A 17,325-nucleotide genomic window follows, 5' to 3' on the forward strand; every position below is an offset into this window, starting at 1 on the left:
ACTGTAAAGTGCTAATTGAAACAGACTTGTCAGGCTTCTTAGTACGCTTAAAGCATGCTGATATAACATGAGTTGAATCACCACAATAGAAGCACAACCCATTTTTTCGTCTAAAATTCTGCCGCTCGCTTCTGGACAGAATTCTATCACATTGCATATTTTCTGGCGTTTTCTCAGTAGACACCGCCAAATGGTGCACAGGTTTGCGCTCCCGCAGACGCCTATCGATCTGAATAGCCATCGTCATGGACTCATTCAGACTCGCAGGCACAGGGAACCCCACCATAACATCCTTAATGGCATCAGAGAGACCTTCTCTGAAAATCGCCGCCAGGGCGCACTCATTCCACTGAGTAAGCACAGACCATTTGCGGAATTTTTGGCAGTATATTTCAGCTTCATCTTGCCCCTGAGACAAGGACATCAAGGCCTTTTCCGCCTGAAGCTCTAAATGAGGTTCCTCATAAAGCAACCCCAAGGCCAGAAAAAACGCATCCACATTGAGCAACGCAGGATCCCCTGGTGCCAATGCAAAAGCCCAGTCTTGAGGGTCGCCCCGGAGCAAGGAAATTACAATCCTGACCTGCTGTGCAGGGTCTCCGGCAGAGCGAGACTTCAGGGACAAAAACAATTTGCAATTATTTTTAAAATTTTGAAAGTGAGATCTATTCCCCGAGAAGAATTCAGGCAAAGGAATTCTAGGCTCAGACATAGGTGCATGAACAACAAAATCTTGCAAATTTTGTACCTTTGTGGCGAGATAATTCAAACCTGTAGCTACACTCTGAAGATCCATTTGAAACAGGTGAACACAGAGCCATTCAAGGATTAGAAGGAGAGGAAGAGAGGAAGGCTGCAGTATAGGCAGACTAGCAAGTGATTCAATTAAGAGCACACTCAGAACTAGAGGGAAAAAAAAAAAAAAAATTGTAGCAGACTTCTTTTTTCTCTCCTTTCTCAGCCAGTAATTTAACCCTTTTTTTTGGGCCGGTCAAACTGTCATGATTCTCAATGGCGAGAGAACATAGCCCAGCATATATGAGAACTAGCTCTTGGAAGATGGAAACTATACTGACCATGAACTAAACCTGCCGCACAACTAGAAGTGGCCGGGTAGCATGCCTACGTTTTTTTATCCCTAGATGCCCAGCGCCAGCCGGAGAACTACCTAATCCTAGCAGAGGAAAAGACAGTCCTGGCTCACCTCTAGAGAAATTTTCCCAAAAGGCAGACAGAGGCCCCCACATATATTGGCGGTGATTTAAGATGAAATGACAAACGTAGTATGAAAATAGGTTTAGCAAAATCGAGGTCCGCTTACTAGATAGCATGAAGACAGAAAGGGCACTTTCATGGTCAGCAGAAAACCCTATCCAAACACCATCCAGAAATTACTTTAAGACTCTAGCATTAACTCATAACACCAGAGTGGCAATTTCCGCTCACAAGAGCTTTCCAGACACAGTAACGAAACAGCAGCTGTGAACAGGAACAAAATGCAAAAACACACAAGGACAAAAGTCCAACTTAGCTGGGAGTTGTCTAGTAGCAGGAACATGCACAGAAAGGCTACTGATTACATTGTTGACCGGCATGAAACTGACAGAGGAGCAAGGTTATATAGCGACTCCCACATCCTGATAGGAGCAGGTGAACAGAGGGGATGATGCACACAAGTTAAATTCCACAAGTGGCCACCGGGGGAGCCCAGAATCCAATTTCACAACAGACATGCTACGGAAAATACAACACACCGTTTCCGCGCGGTATTTTCCGTACCATGGGCACAGCGGATTTGGTTTTCAGTAGGTTTACATGGTACTGTAAACCTGATGGAAAACTGCTACGAATCCGCAGCGGCCAATCCGCTGCGGATCCATAGCCAAATCCGCACCATGTGTGCACATAGTCTAATCTAACCCTAACTCTAGTTCTAACCCTAATTCTAACCCTAATCCTAACCCTAACCCAAACCCTAACCCTAACCCTAGTGGGGGAAGAAAAAAAAATATATATATTTTCTTTATTTTTATTATTGTCCCTACCTATGGGGGTGATAAAGGGGGGGTTCATTTACTATTTTTTTATTTTGATCACTGAGAGGGGAGTGGACCACAGTACGTGGCAGAAAGGAGGAATGGGGAGGCGATCGGTGGCGGTGGGGGGGGGGCAGATTAGGTATTCCAGCCATGGCCGATGATATTGCAGCATCGGCCATGGCTGGATTGTAATATTTCACCATTTTCATAGGTGAAATATTACAAATCGCTCTGATTGGCTGTTTCAATTTCAACAGCCAATCAGAGCGATCGTAGCCACGGGGGGGTGAAGCCACTCCCCCTGGGCTGAAGTACCACTCCCCCTGTCCCTGCAGATCGGGGGAAATTGGAGTTAACCCTTTCACCCGATCTGCAGGGACGCGATCATTCTATGACGCCACATAGGCGTCACAGGTCGGATTGGCACCGACTTTCATGACGCCTACGTGGCGTCAAAGGTCGGGAAGGGGTTAAGCAAAACTACACTACAATATGTGCGATACTTACAATAATCGGCAATGGCATTCATTTCTTGTTCTAAGCGGTGTCTACTGCTTTTCACCTGTGCCTAGATAAGCCGTTCCTTTGCCGTTCAGATGAAGGCGGATAATTTTATTTTTTTTTACCATGAAAAAGCTCCAGTACTCAAGAAAGTAACTTACTTCTTTGCTTTTATTTTAAAGTCTCTTTCTTTTTTGACTTTTCGCTGACTTTTTTTTTTTTGGCACCAAATTCATCAAAATGCCACCTGCGATCTAAGAATTTTGAGAAAAGTTAAAAATGGTCTTTTATTTCTCTATTGAACATTTTTTTGCGACTTGTTAAGAGGAAAGAGTCACATGTTTTGCAGAATATCACAAAAATTGTGCCAAAAAAACTGGCGTACTCAAAAAACACATGAGAATGGTGTGGGGGTGACTGGAGTGGAGGTGGGCCAATGTTTGTGACCCTTTAAAAAGAAGAATCTGCAGAAAACATCTGGAATTGCAAAACTCTGCCGACAAAGAGGAAAACCAAACCACAGGTGAGCAGATATAAAAAAAGAAAAATAAAAAAAGTTAAAAACACACAAAATTAGATAGAAAACAGGCATTGAGCTGTCACCAGAGTGGAGTACATGCTGCTTTTATTTAACTTTTTTCTTTATTGAAGGGGAATACAGTAATCTGTTGTCACATTTTCACTATATAATCTGACAGCAGCATGATGTAGGGACGGAGACCCCAATTTCAGCCATGAGTCAGTTTTACCGAGTGCAGCAGTTGTGATACAATCACAGTATTCTCTGCTGCAGATCTAGCAGAGCTCAAATGCTGAGCTGTATATAACCCCGCCCACACCACTGATTGGCCGCTTTCTGTTATATAACCTCACCCACACCCCTAATTGGCAGCTTCTGTGTACACTGTGTATTGACAGAAAGTTGCTAATCAGTGCTGGGGGTGTGGTTAGACCAGGAGGTACAGGATACGTAGTTCTGCACTGATAATCTCCTGCTGGTAAAACACTGGATGTATGGGGAAAAAAAACCTACACAGCCTAATAGGTGTTTTTGTTTCTCCCATATTCATCTTTCCATTTGTGCCCTTTTTAAGTCTATTTTATAAAGTCTTTATCGATTATTATTCTAAAGTTTATCATGGTTGGCGTTGTTTTGGGCTTCCAGCTGCTTTTCTATGACCCAAAACCGTACTTCCATCTTTCCCTGAAGTCATTTTATGAAAGCCAGAAACTTTAGTGCAATTTTATTTTGCAACATTTTATGAAATGTGCTTTTTTTTAGCTAAAAATTGCAAAAAAATGTCAAACTGAAAAATACAAAGCATTTTTTGTCTGTGCAACGAAAAAAAAAATTTCATGAACCCATCTTAAAAAATTTGGTGTACAAAAAAAAAATAAAAGTAGCAAATCATGATTGGGACTAGAGTCATCATGGTCGGTCCCCTTTTCTAGTCATTTGTGTGTATGAATAAGCGTTTTCCATAGGATCACACAGGGAGGTTGTAGTCAGTGCAATGAAATCGACTGCTCAGTGGTGAAATTTAATAGTACTTTATATTTGAGTTGATTGGGTTTACACACCGCACCTACACCAGCACTATTAGCACACGGTCAAAATAAGAACAGCAATCTTCTTATGTTTAAAACAATAAAGGACATTTGTAGCAGATATGGGAAAGAGAAATCTTTAGCAGATCGTGTTAGGATTCCGATATATAACTTTTACAGTAGCTAGCGTTAGTACGGGAACTAAGAAAACAAAAAAAGAGTAGATATACAAAATAAACCAAACTTTTTATATACTGTATATGTGCACAAACCAGGGCCTCTTAGTGTAACCCGCTTACACGTAACAACTTTATCACTGATGCAACAATTGCGAGAAAAAAACAAAACAAAAACAAGTATAAATTATAAAAAAAAGGTGCAAAACAGCCAGTCTACATCTGAACTCTACACGACACCAGGAACTCCAGAAAGGAATGAAGCGTGCTTTGTGTTTAGCACCTAAAGTGCAGATCTCATACTGCCGTATACTAGCCCTAGTAGTGGAGCAATTTCAGAAAACCCCTCTAAAGTGGGATGGGAGAAAAAAAAGAAAAAAAGGTAGATCACTCTTCCGAAAAACTACTGGAGATGGGATAGAAGTCTGGCGTCCATCAACGGATCTTGAAGTTAGTCCTTTGCTCCTTTTAGATGAATTGTCGTGCGATGGATGAACCGTCAGCCCTGGACAAGACATGAGTCAACGGAGAGTTAACGAGTTAGATACAAATTCTAGAACAGAAGCAGTGAGATCTGAAATGAAGAAACATCGCCAAGACGAGGACACATGCTTTAAACCCGGGGTTAGTCAATGAAAGCGAAGGTCCCATTCAGTGCCGTAACGTGCCCGGAGAATAGGCTCTCTCAGGACACTTGACTGCTTCTCGTTGATCGTGATTCCACATTGGTGGATCTTCTCCAAGACTTGGGTGCTTAACACATAAAAACGCTGTGCAGTACTGACTGACAGTGCTTAGCGGCTGCAGACTGGCATTGGCCACTACCAAAAAAACAACAAAAAGGGCAACATACCAACCAACATGGCCTTAACGTCTCAGCATGATGGAGGGCACAGAGATAACAGTCAACGGCTCTAGATGCCAGGTTGGCAGCATGAGAGGCCCCATTTTTGTCTCCTTATCACATATTTCGGTCTCGCCTAGCAATCTCTACTGTTTCAGTAAGCGACTTGCCATTGTTCCATGGCCATATTATTTAATATCAAGGGCCGGGAAAAAAAAAATAGGCTGAGCATTTCTTGTTGAAGGCATGTTCACCTCCCGCCTTGTGTTTGACCTACAGCAGCTCAAAATACAGTATTTCTCAACGCAGTTTAGGCTACAAGTATTAATACACCATCTTAGGATGTAAGAAAAAGAAAAAAAAACCTGTGTTGCAGTAGTGTGAAGCCTAAGATTTTGGTAACTCTATTACGTTGGGTGACGAGGGACCACTGCTGTTCATGGCCAGGGCACTGACCCACCAGCTCATGATCAGACAATAGGAACGTGCGTCGGAGTGCCCAGCGGCTTCATTGTAAGCATCGTTATCGTACGTCTTCACGTAAGGCCCTAATGATTACTTGTTACCTTAAAAAATAATTTCCCGTCATCGAAGAGTTAAAAAAGGGCAAAACTGAACCCATGGTGCGTCGTAGGAATTTTGGAAAGCTAGGTGCTATTTTTTTGTTTTCTTCGCCCTCCTCTTTTTCCGGCTAGTTTCGTGATTTTTAATACGTGATCTCTGTAGGTGTTAATAGGGGGCCAGAGATGCCTAATCGTACATTAATCTGACAAGCACCGACTTACTACCGTCCTGCCATGCTGCACTCCTGGTCCTCTTACATACAGGCAAACCAAAATATCTGGCCAAGGAAGGCAACAGTAGGTATCATGTTTTCATAAAGACTTGATAATTTGTACAAATGTTGGGGTGTTAAGAGGTCTCTTTTCCTTGCACGCCGGTGGCGGTTTTTATGGAGCTGATGGTTCTGTTGAACCAGGTCTTTTTTGCCGATTGCACTTCATTTAGGGCAAGACCGAGATGATGCTCCAGATCCTGAAAGAGAACCATGTAAAGCCCATTAAGAAAGTGTAAAGGTGGCAGATATCCATAAAATAGCTACTGACCCAAGAATGTGTCTGACAGCATTTAAAGAGAATAAAAACGTATATACACTGGCGCTTATTCACCTGGAAGGATGAGGTAGGAAGCCACGGAAGCTGCAGGTGGTTAAAACAGGTTCTGTGCAAAACTCTGTTAAAAATTAAACCAGTTGATTAATAATACTATTAACCACCGCGCTAAACCGAAACTGGAATATCAATGTACTTACTTTTGATATGGCTATTACTATGTTGTCTGGGGTCCCTTGTGAGTGAAGGGTTACACCTGGTTACAGTGGTTTGCTGAAAGGTAAAGTGTGCAGCAGAGTGATATATTATTTGATTTGGACCTTACAAAAAAAAAAAAAGGTGTTGGTTACAAACACTTACTCTTTTTATGAGGCTGTATAGGTTGCACCTGTGGTGTTTCAATGTGGGGTTAATAGTTTCTCTTTCCACAGTGTAGTGAACCGATACTGGAAGGCAAAGTGTGTAAAACCTCGGTATATTGTTTATATTGTACACACAAAGTATCAAGGGTATTAGCTGGGTGCACTTACTCCTTATATAAGGTTGTACAGTTTACACTTGGGATGTTCTTATGTGAAGTTTTGGTATTTGTCTTTCCACAGTGTGCTAAACTGATGCTGGTGAGTAAACAAAGTAGAGAATAAAGTGATTTGCAAGCAATACACTAGAATAGTAGGAAGTTACTGGCCACAATAATTGCAGTGGTATTAATAGGAATTAGTTGGCACTCACCACATGTTTGCTTATGAAGGTACCCGCGGTGAGGTAGGCAAGGTAGTCCACTGGATACGGTGCCGATAAAGTAACCCGCTGAGCTGGGAGGGTTAGAGTCCGGTGTGCGTGCCAGAGGCCGCGGTTCCTGGACGAGAACGTACCGGCGAGTGGTGAGGAGGTACCAGCGCCTCGTGTGCCCCGGCCGGAAGCAACGCTGAGGATGCGGTGCCGAGATGGGGCAGAGCTAGTGTGACGTCACAGAAAGCAGGGACGGGTGCGCGAGAGAGACAAGCTGCCAACTAGTTTCGAGAGGTAACTCCCCTCTTCGTCAGGGCTATGTCATAGCAATTATTGTGGCCAGTAACTTCCTACTATTCTAGTGTATTGCTTGCAAATCACTTTATTCTCTACTTTGTTTACTCACCAGCATCAGTTTAGCACACTGTGGAAAGACAAATACCAAAACTTCACATAAGAACATCCCAAGTGTAAACTGTACAACCTTATATAAGGAGTAAATGCACCCAGCTAATACCCTTGATACTTTGTGTGTACAATATAAACAATATACCGAGGTTTTACACACTTTGCCTTCCAGTATCGGTTCACTACACTGTGGAAAGAGAAACTATTAACCCCACATTGAAACACCACAGGTGCAACCTATACAGCCTCATAAAAAGAGTAAGTGTTTGTAACCAACACCTTTTTTTTTTTTTGTAAGGTCCAAATAAAATAATATATCACTCTGCTGCACACTTTACCTTTCAGCAAACCACTGTAACCAGGTGTAACCCTTCACTCACAAGGGACCCCAGACAACATAGTAATAGCCATATCAAAAGTAAGTACATTGATATTCCAGTTTCGGTTTAGCGCGGTGGTTAATAGTATTATTAATCAGCATTTAAAGAGAATCTGTCAGCAGGTTTTTGCTATATAATCTGACAGCAGTATAATGTAGGGACAGATACCACGATTCCTGCGATGTGTCACCTAGTTTACTGGGTGCAGCAGGTGTGATACAATCACAGTTTTCTCTGCTGCAGATCTAGCAGACCTCAGAATGATGGGCTGTGTATAACCCCGCCCACAGCACTGATTGGCTGCTTTGTGTCAATATAGAATGTACGTAGAAAGCTGCCAATCCATGCTGGGGGCATGGTTGGACCAGGTGGCAGGAGACACCTAGTCCTGCAGTGATAATCTTGTGCTGGTAAAACACTGATTTTATTGAAACAGTAAAACACAGACCAGTTAGTAACACTTCAGGGTCCCTGTGTCTACAGATTGCAGCTATCATATTACACAGCAAAAAGCTGCGGATAGATTCCCTTTAACACTTGGCTGAGCAAAGGATAAATCAATATGAAGTATAACAAATCTATGGTGTATGGGGGTCTCCAGAATGTGACTTTATAGCAGATGTTGGGGCAAAACTTGAGTCCCTCTCTACTGTACCTGCTGCATGATCCGGCCAAAATCAGCCAACTTTTATCACATATGTATAGTGATCAAAAGAAAAACAGATCCATATGCAAAGCAGAAGTTGAGCTCTTACGAGTAACCCTTATTTTAATTTTTATTAAAAAAATCGGATTCTCTTTCCTCCTGGACTGATCTTTCACTCTGGCTAAAATCTGTATTTAGTAAAGAAAAAAAAGTTCCCATTTCTGAAATAAGAGATGACAATTGGTGCTTAGAAGAGTCTATGGGAAGGAGGGGGGAGGAGTTACAGTTTTCCATAGAACTTTATGAGCACCAACTGTCTTCTCCCATGTCAATAAGGGGAAAGGCTGTATTCACTGTAGATCGTTTTTACCCATGAATTGAGAATGAAAGATCAGTCGAGAAGGAGAAAGAAGCAGATTTCTCGCATAGAATATATTACAAAGTTCCATATATTCACCATATTTGCTATTGATTTATGGAGAAACAAAACGAGAAAAAATAAATAAAATACGGGCACACTTTCGGCTTTAGTAGAAATTCAATCTTCTGACAGTGCTCTAAGATTGTCAGACTGGTGTCCACTATTAATAGTTGTCAATGCTTTCTTTTTTTTACCTGTACAGATAAGATTTGTGACTGATGGTTTACCTGTATCTTACACTCGGCTTCTACCAGCTGAAGTTTAGTCTGAGCCAATTCTAGCTCCATTTCCCGTAACTGGTTTTTAAGAGTCTCCTTCTCTTCATCAGTGTCCTCCTCCTCGGAATTCTCCTTCTTGGTGCTGACCAACTTCACTCTTCCTTCTGTGTTGAAGAACTCTCGGCAGCGTTCACAACCGTCAACCTTTTGCTAAGTGGTCAAAAGCAGAAAATAATTATTATGGGAATCTGATAAATAAATGTTGCTTCTCAAAACCAATACATCTAACCCATTATATGAGGAAAGAACAACACCTGAGAAGATGCCGAACAAACGGCTGTTTCCATAACTGTCCATAGACGTTACTGTAGAGCGCCATGCTTCCCCAACCTTTCCTATCCACCGCCGGACTGAAAGGGACAACACTGACACTTCCATCATTCCCTCGACGTGAGGTTTTCCGCTATCCATATTTTACAAATATACTGTAAATCTCTATGGTTTTAATAGCATTGAAGTCAATATTTGTTTCACACCGCTGGCGCTTTTATATAATTTTTGCTTTGCAAAAGTAAACATTTCTAAATATTCCGATATTAAAAAATAATTGTCATTTTAAAGGACAATTAACGCTATTACCCTGCAGATACAAGGTTAATCTGCAGGTGGTTAATAGCATTATGAAGGTGCCTGAACACCGAACTGAAAGTGTGGCACCCAGGAGAAAGTTGACTTTATTCTTCCCAGGAGCCGCCGGCTTTCAGTCATATTATGATCCTCGGGGCACTCCTCTATGACTGAAAGCTGGCGGCTGTAAGCACACTCCGGCACTTTTGATTGACAGCTCAGGATGCAGTGTATCAGTGCTGAGCCGGCTGTCAGTCAAAATGTCAAGGCTTGCAGGATTGGTGCTTGATCGCCAGGGGATTAAACAGATGAGTGTTGCCTATTTTAATTTTTCCTGGTTTTGAAAAAGCCAGGCAACCCAGTTTGGTAAAAAAAAAAATGCTAGAAGGCTAGAAAATAACGACTTGCTGACTGTGGGAACTACTGATTCTCAAAACAGGGCTCTAAAATGCCCCCATTAGTTGATGAATCGAGCAATGGAGGCTCATGCGCACCTACCGCTCTATTCCGATGGGTTATTTTAAAGCCCTGGTTTTGAGTTGGGACAACTGATTTCACCGCCAACTAGAAAGGTATTAAAAAGTGTTCTCCAAACACAAGGTTGATGACCAAGAATGGCGACTCTAGACAACTGCCCATACAGCCCACCTTGAGACTATTGAAGGCTTTTTATTGAGGTCTCAAGTTCAAGTGGCATAGGTAGAGAGTTCTATAAAAAAAAAGAAGCTCTGTAACAAGCGGCAGTACGTTTTATTACAGGCAAAACAATTATACTAATGAAAATATATTAGAGAAATGCACACAATGAAATGCTCCAATATCTGACAGCCATTACCCAAGCTTCAGTCAGTCTGAACGTACCCGGATTTTCTCAATTTCGGCTTTGTTTGCCGACTGCTGCTTCTCTAGTCGATCACTCAGCTGGGAACATATCTGCAAATGAACAAGAGAGTGGAATTACTTAAACGACAGGGATTTTCACTTATTATCCATAGTACCAAACAGCTAAAACTATTGTTCAGGATTATGATAACGATGACTGATATTTACAATCAGTGATGAATATCCGATCGTTGCTGGGGGTCCGACACCCAACCAGACCGCAGTTTTCGTCTCCGAATGTAAGAAGTGGACACAGCCGAGACAGCACAGCGTTACTTACAAGAACTGATGCTCAAATAAATATAAAATACACAAACAATAACAATCTGATCCTCTCCTGTTCTTCAATCTTACTATGCCTAAATGCAAAAATTGCTATCAAAAGGTTGAAATATTTATGGCAATTTTCTAGATGTCTCGAGCTCAATCTTTCCCTCTCGGAAACCTGAGACTGTAAAAAAAAAAAAAAAGTTATCTGCAGAAGGAGCCTCTCCCCACTGCGCTGTCTGCGATCGGACACATATAGTTAAACTTCCACCCTCCGAACATTTAAGGCCGTGTTCCCACGATGAGTATTTGGTGCAGAAAATATGCAACATCAAAAGCTTACCAATTAAGTAAGAAAATACAGAGTCAAAAACTCATCTGCTTAGATCTCACAGAGCTCAGTTTCTTCATCTTCCTCTCATCCTGTACTCCTGATGGGCACCATAAATTGTCTGACAAGTTCCCTTTAACTTTCCGAACCATGTACATTACACTTGTGCCATAAATGAATGAGCACAGACGTGGACCTGTCAACGGCATAAAGGACCGAGAGCGGAAAGATCCAGCAGGTAATCTATTCACCAGGAATCGGCGACGGCAGTGTGAGCACTGACTTATTCATTGTCTACCCCGACCACATGGTTTATTTCTGTACTTGCCATGACTCTTCCTCTATGCATTGTTTAAGCGATGCACCGCTACAGCTTTCTTATGAATTATGTTAAGAGGGTCAGAAACTTACATGAATGAATAAAACAGGCAGCAGGCGAGGAAAAGGTAGAGAAACAGGAGATCTGTCAGGGCAGTACCCAACTGCTGTGTTTGTGGCTCATTAGCATACAATTTCAACTAAGGATTTTTCTAAAACAGTAAAACAGATTTCTGCAAGAAAGATAAAAATGTAATCAGCATTAAAGCGCCTTCACTTACATACCATTATTTTGGGGTATATAATCCTGATGCCAAGTTTTCTTTGATGGCTTCATCTGTATGGTCCCCCTTCTAATCTACAGTGAAATTCTAAAATGTCATTGCATTGTATGGCCTCATAGAGAAGGCAGAGACGGTATATTACCATTTCTACCTTCACAATACAAATGAAGGGCTGTGCATGTAGTAATAGGAAGCGCTGATGGAGTTTCCTCCTCCATATACAGTGGTCATGTGGTCACTGTATATAGGGAGGGAGTATGAACTGTTGGATCATAGGATATCCAGACAATTCTGCTATGCAGCAAGGAGGCTACATTTCCCCTCTAACTGGGTCTAATATATCAGCACCAATTACGGGGGAAAAACATGAAAATAGAAATATTGAAATGCCCCATGGATTAACTTTTATGACCTTAAGAGGGGCACAATGTGTAAAAAAAAAGTAAAGAAAAATAAAATGAATAAACAAATAAAAACACCATTGTCTGTCCAAATTGCTGTTACTAGCTATGCCTCCTGTAAAAAAAAAATGTCCAATACACAAAAATAATTGTTACAGAGTGGGGAACACATTTTGAATGTATTTTAATGATCCTTTGTGACCATAAAAAAATAATAACAGACATTTAGGACTTGATTCATCACTGCTTTTATGTCTGTTTTTTGTCTAGTTTTTTTTAGTTTTGCGCCTTTTTTTATTAGCACCATTTCATTATTTGCTCCTTTTTGTAGCGTATGTTATATGTGTTCGCTTTTTTTGTTTTACTATTTGTGGGCGGAGTATAGTGACCCCAGATGTTTTTGGTTGATTCATCAATTGCAACCTTTCAAAGAGATGCAAAAGTTGTAATAAATAAGAAAAAGTAGGCACAGTTATAAATCGAGAGGAGTGCTACACAAAAGTTACACAAACTAAAAGCATAGTAAGGCTTGAGTAAAGTTGTAAGGAAGGCAAAGTGTGTTCACCCATAATTAATACTATAAATATGATTGAAGACAATGGCACAAAAAGATATCAACATAGGCAGAAAGAATGTATTTAAAAACAATCAGAAATATGTATGAGAAGTTGAAGGGGTAGCATATGATAGTCCAATAATTACCCCTTACTAGTGATGAGCGAATATACTCGTTACTCGAGATTTCTCGAGCACGCTCGGGGGTCCTCCGAGTATTTTTTAGTACTCGGAAATTTAGTTTTTATTCCACAGCTGAATGATTTACACGTGTTTTAGCCAGCATAAGTACATGTGGGGTTGTTTTTTTTTTTGTTTTTTTTGTGCACTATTTATGTATTATCTGTAATATGTGTACTGCATACTATGCACTCTGATTATTTACTACTCTTATGATATATGGGCTAATTCTGTCTAAATTTGTACTGATATAAGAGACTGACAGATTATTCCCCCATGCGTCTAGATTGTAATTCTCCAATTATTTTTGGAGGTGCATTTTCTTGGCCATTAACTTTTTTACCAGGTCAACATCAACACTATTCCCTGCGTTGGGTGTCAATTCGTACTTCATATATATTTATGCATACTTACTAGACTGTGGCGATTTTATAATGCATTACATATATGTCACTTTTATGTTTTACTTCTTTTGTATTTTTTGTAGCCAGATCTTGACAATTATATTTCATATTTACTTTTATGTTTTATCTTTTTGGTACCTCTGTAATTACAGTCTTAAATATCTGGTTATATTCAATTCTGGACTACACCATATATTATTGTGGATAATCCTTCTAATTTCAGATATTTGGGCTTAGTAATTGGGGTTTAGTTACGTTTGCTGGCGATGCTAGATCATAGTCGCCCTAAAGCACAATTTTTCTCAATTATTTTTTTCTATTTATTCCTAAACCTAGAGCGGCTTTTTTTGCATGCACCCCTCGGGACGCTATTCCTGCACTTACATTAACAACGCGGTAGTCTCCTCCCTACATCCGCTCTGACATGAGCGCACCCCACTCATGCGCTGTGGTGTTCCCGGTGGCGTTGTGAGCTGGCCGTGTCACCATGGGGATGGGTGGTAATGACGCATGTCCTCCTACCCATGTTCCGTAGCGCGCGGCCGCCCTCGCCGGCCGTGAATAGTTACATCATGATGGGATGTGCGCCGATTCGTCTGAGAGCTTCTTTCTACTCCTATTTATACCCCAGTCCTTCCTCTTATTAGCCCCGCCTCCTGACGAAGCCACGACGGTGAAACGCGCGTCGAGGCCTCCCCTGTTTACAGCACGTCGGCATTTTACCATCAACATGTCCCAAGGTAATATGGCATTATCATGAGCGGTATATATACATGTTTTAGTGGCCTGGGCTACATTATATGCTTTCGGTCTTGTGAAAAATCTTTTAGGAATTAATCCTGGATTGACTGATCATCTGTCCGGGTCTGTCTCATAGATTTTTCTTTTTACTATTTTGAACTTATAAACTATTTATTCTACAATGACCATTTAGCACATGCCAGTACATTGCTGTAACAAGGGTGCACAGATTTTTTGTGTCTTGAGCCAGCATTTTCTTTACCATCCATGTGTGCTGGCTGTTTCTTAACTGTTGCTTTCTATTCACCATATCTTTTGTTCACATATTATGTGTTTATATATTTAGCATTTGATGTACATTTGACATCTTAATAAACATGCATTGATTACTTGCTGATACCCCTATTATTTCGGCATGGATCCTTGGTCATTATGGATAACCAGCTATTTGATATTGGTTATTATTCCACAGCCTAGAGCATTATAGGTTTACATGTGGGGGTTGCCTGGTTGCTAGGGAATCCCCACATGTACTTATGCTGGCTAACAGATGTAAATCATTCAGCTGCAGCAATAAAAACTAAATCTCCGAGCACTAAAAATACTCGGAGGAACCCTGAGCATGCTTGAGAAATCTCGAGTAACGAGTAAATTTGCTCATCACTACCCCTTACGCAGGCTAATACAAGTGTGTAAATAATAATATTACCCGGATTTAGGAATGTGTATGTTCTAGTAACATGTATGTTCTAGTAACAAGTTTGCACACACTGCAACAGGGATTTTGGCCCACTCCTCCATACAGATCTTTCAGATTTCGGGGCTGTCACTGGGCAACATTGATTTTCAGCTCCCTCCAAAGATTTTCTATTGGGTTCAGGTCTGGAGACTGGCTAAGCCACTCCAGGATCTTGAAATGCTTCTTATGGAGCCACTCCTAGTTGCCCTAGCTGTGTATTTTCGGTCATTGTCATGCTGGAAGGTGCAGCCACAACCCATCATTAATGCTCTTACTGAGCGAAGGAGTACTCAAAAAACAAAACAATACAAAAACAAGGGGTATGTGAAGGCACAGCAATTTATCTTAATTAACCAGACATCTATTTTCAGTAGGGCAGGAGAAATAGACTGATATCTATATGTTGACTTTTGAATTTATGAGTTTCTTTCTTGTTGGTCAAGTGTCTGAAATGTTGACTCTTCTTGTAGGTTAAATTGATATTTCTAAATGGATGAATGGCTAATGTTATGCATCTGATATCAGCTCCTACAACTTCTTGGGTATTTTGCTGGGACTGTTCTATGTGTTATTTGCCTGTTTGCGGTTCAATAAAGTATTGCCACACAGTTTCACCCTAACCCTGTGTTGTCTGAGTAGTATTACACCCAGAGTGAAAGGAGAGTGGGCGTTCGGTGGGATGATCCCTGGTCCATGCGGTTTTGGCTAGAAGACTAGGGCTCCCACTGTCCCCGGTGTGTCGACAGGGCACACACCCAAGAAATTAAATAGACCAATGTTCAGAGGGAAAAAAAAAGTTTTTATGGTCAAAAGTAAAAAGGTCTATGTGTATATCGCTAGTGGATATTGAACAATAAACGTCCCATACTGTATAAGTATAATAATAACAACATATGTAAAACTGAGACAAGGGACTAAAAGATAAATATATATATAGGATGCTAGTGCAAAAATTGTAGTCCCATGGTTAGTAATGTATTAATCAATGGTATATAAAGTGCCAGTGCATAGTAGTGTTTATACATATAGGGTCTAGTGCAAAGCAATTAATCTCATAGAAGTATATTGATGGCATTGTCAAATATATAGTTATGAAGCTATTAAAATTCATGCATAATTGTATGTATAACACATTCAATAATAATTAGGCCATCATAGTCAATCTCCATAATTACACATAGTTAACAACTGTCAAGCATAGGTTAGTGTCAACAGGTTGTGATGCTCACCTTTCTACTGATTAAATTACTTTAAGGACTCACAGTTGCCAAGAGGCTCCCTTTCCCAAGTGGCGTCCACCCTGACGCATGTTTTGGCAGCCGCCTTGGTCAGGGGGAAGGCTGTTTGTTTCCCTTTATGCTGGAGATTTATGAACTTTAGTAAATCTACCTGTTTGCACCAAGTCACTTTTGTAGCTGTGTATACCTGAGGCACTGCCAGAAAACAAGTGATCCTTACAAAAGGAAGAAAGCCTATTTTTCACTTTGCTCCAAATTCATGAATCCCATTCATCATTTTGATGAATTTGGCACCACAAATGGCAACTCATACCACATAATAAAATGGAAAATGACTTAAAAAATGCATATAATGAATTGAGGTTTTATTTTTTTATTTATTGATATTGATATTGCCCTATATCAGGAAAATAAAAGAGAGAATATGACAGTGACATAAAAATGAAAACCCATGTATCATGAAAAAAAATGCAAAAAATACAAAAATATCTGAACAAGAAATATTTTTACAGAGTCTTGAATTGGTTAATATATCTCTTTGCATATATTTAGGAAACAGTCTAAAATAAAAATAATGATGCAGCTTTCAATTTACCAAGGCTGTTTAAAAATGAAAGTTGGGCTTTATTGATTATCATGGGCTACTACAAGGGCAATTTTACTTTTAGACAGTTTTTATAGCTGAGGTCTTTTTATGTATTCTCTCTACTTATGGTAAATTTGATTAATGAAACTAATTTGAAATACATGAGATATTTTCTTCAATGTTAAAACCTGATATAAACAATAGACGATTTTCTGCCAATTCAGAATCCAGAAATAAAGGAACAACTGTGTGATGTTTGCAATAATAATGGCCATCTGGAAGGGAATCTGCTTCGCCTCCAGGGTAGGGCAATGGGGTACTCGGCACCGGGTCCTTCGGTTCGGGGGATGTCACGGTGGCCCGACCCGGTCCGTGGCCCTCAGGGGTGTCCAGTGAAAGAGTTTATATATGGGAAAGGTCTTTAAAGGGAAAGTGTTCGTGACACCACCTGTGGTATTCGGTCAGGGCAACCAACGCTGCTTGGGGGTCCGCTGGGGTGATGTTATGGCAGCTTGATGGTATACCTTCCCACAGGTGAAGTGTATCCCCAAGGCTTCCCAGAGTGTAGATGGTGAATGGTGGATGATGTAAGGCGCAGTGAATAACAAGGACACAAGGTTGCAGTCTCTTTACCTTTACTGAAGGCTTCAGTGTCCACAGTCCAGGATACAGATCACAGGGCAGGCAGAGTCCGACCGGTCTGAAGGCAAATCCAGAGTCCCCTTATCCAGGTGGAATTCAATAGCC

At 40.8% G+C, this 17,325-nt stretch overlaps 1 protein-coding gene across 1 annotated transcript in view; it reads right to left on the reverse strand.

The window, feature by feature from the left end:
• Positions 1-4,075: 4,075 nt before the first annotated feature.
• LOC143804922 (rab GTPase-activating protein 1-like) overlaps positions 4,076-17,325 on the reverse strand; it is a 99,706-nt gene continuing 86,456 nt past the window's right edge. The window contains exons 2-4 of the mRNA XM_077283529.1: positions 10,514-10,585; positions 9,035-9,235; positions 4,076-6,143 (exon numbers count right to left, since the gene is read on the reverse strand). Of these exons, the coding sequence (XP_077139644.1) occupies positions 6,021-6,143; positions 9,035-9,235; positions 10,514-10,585 (396 nt within the window). The 3' untranslated portion in view covers positions 4,076-6,020. The remainder of the gene's footprint in view (positions 6,144-9,034; positions 9,236-10,513; positions 10,586-17,325) is intronic.

The sequence above is a fragment of the Ranitomeya variabilis genome, chromosome 2 (assembly GCF_051348905.1).
Source record: "Ranitomeya variabilis isolate aRanVar5 chromosome 2, aRanVar5.hap1, whole genome shotgun sequence".
In the NCBI taxonomy this organism is placed as follows: domain Eukaryota; kingdom Metazoa; phylum Chordata; class Amphibia; order Anura; family Dendrobatidae; genus Ranitomeya; species Ranitomeya variabilis.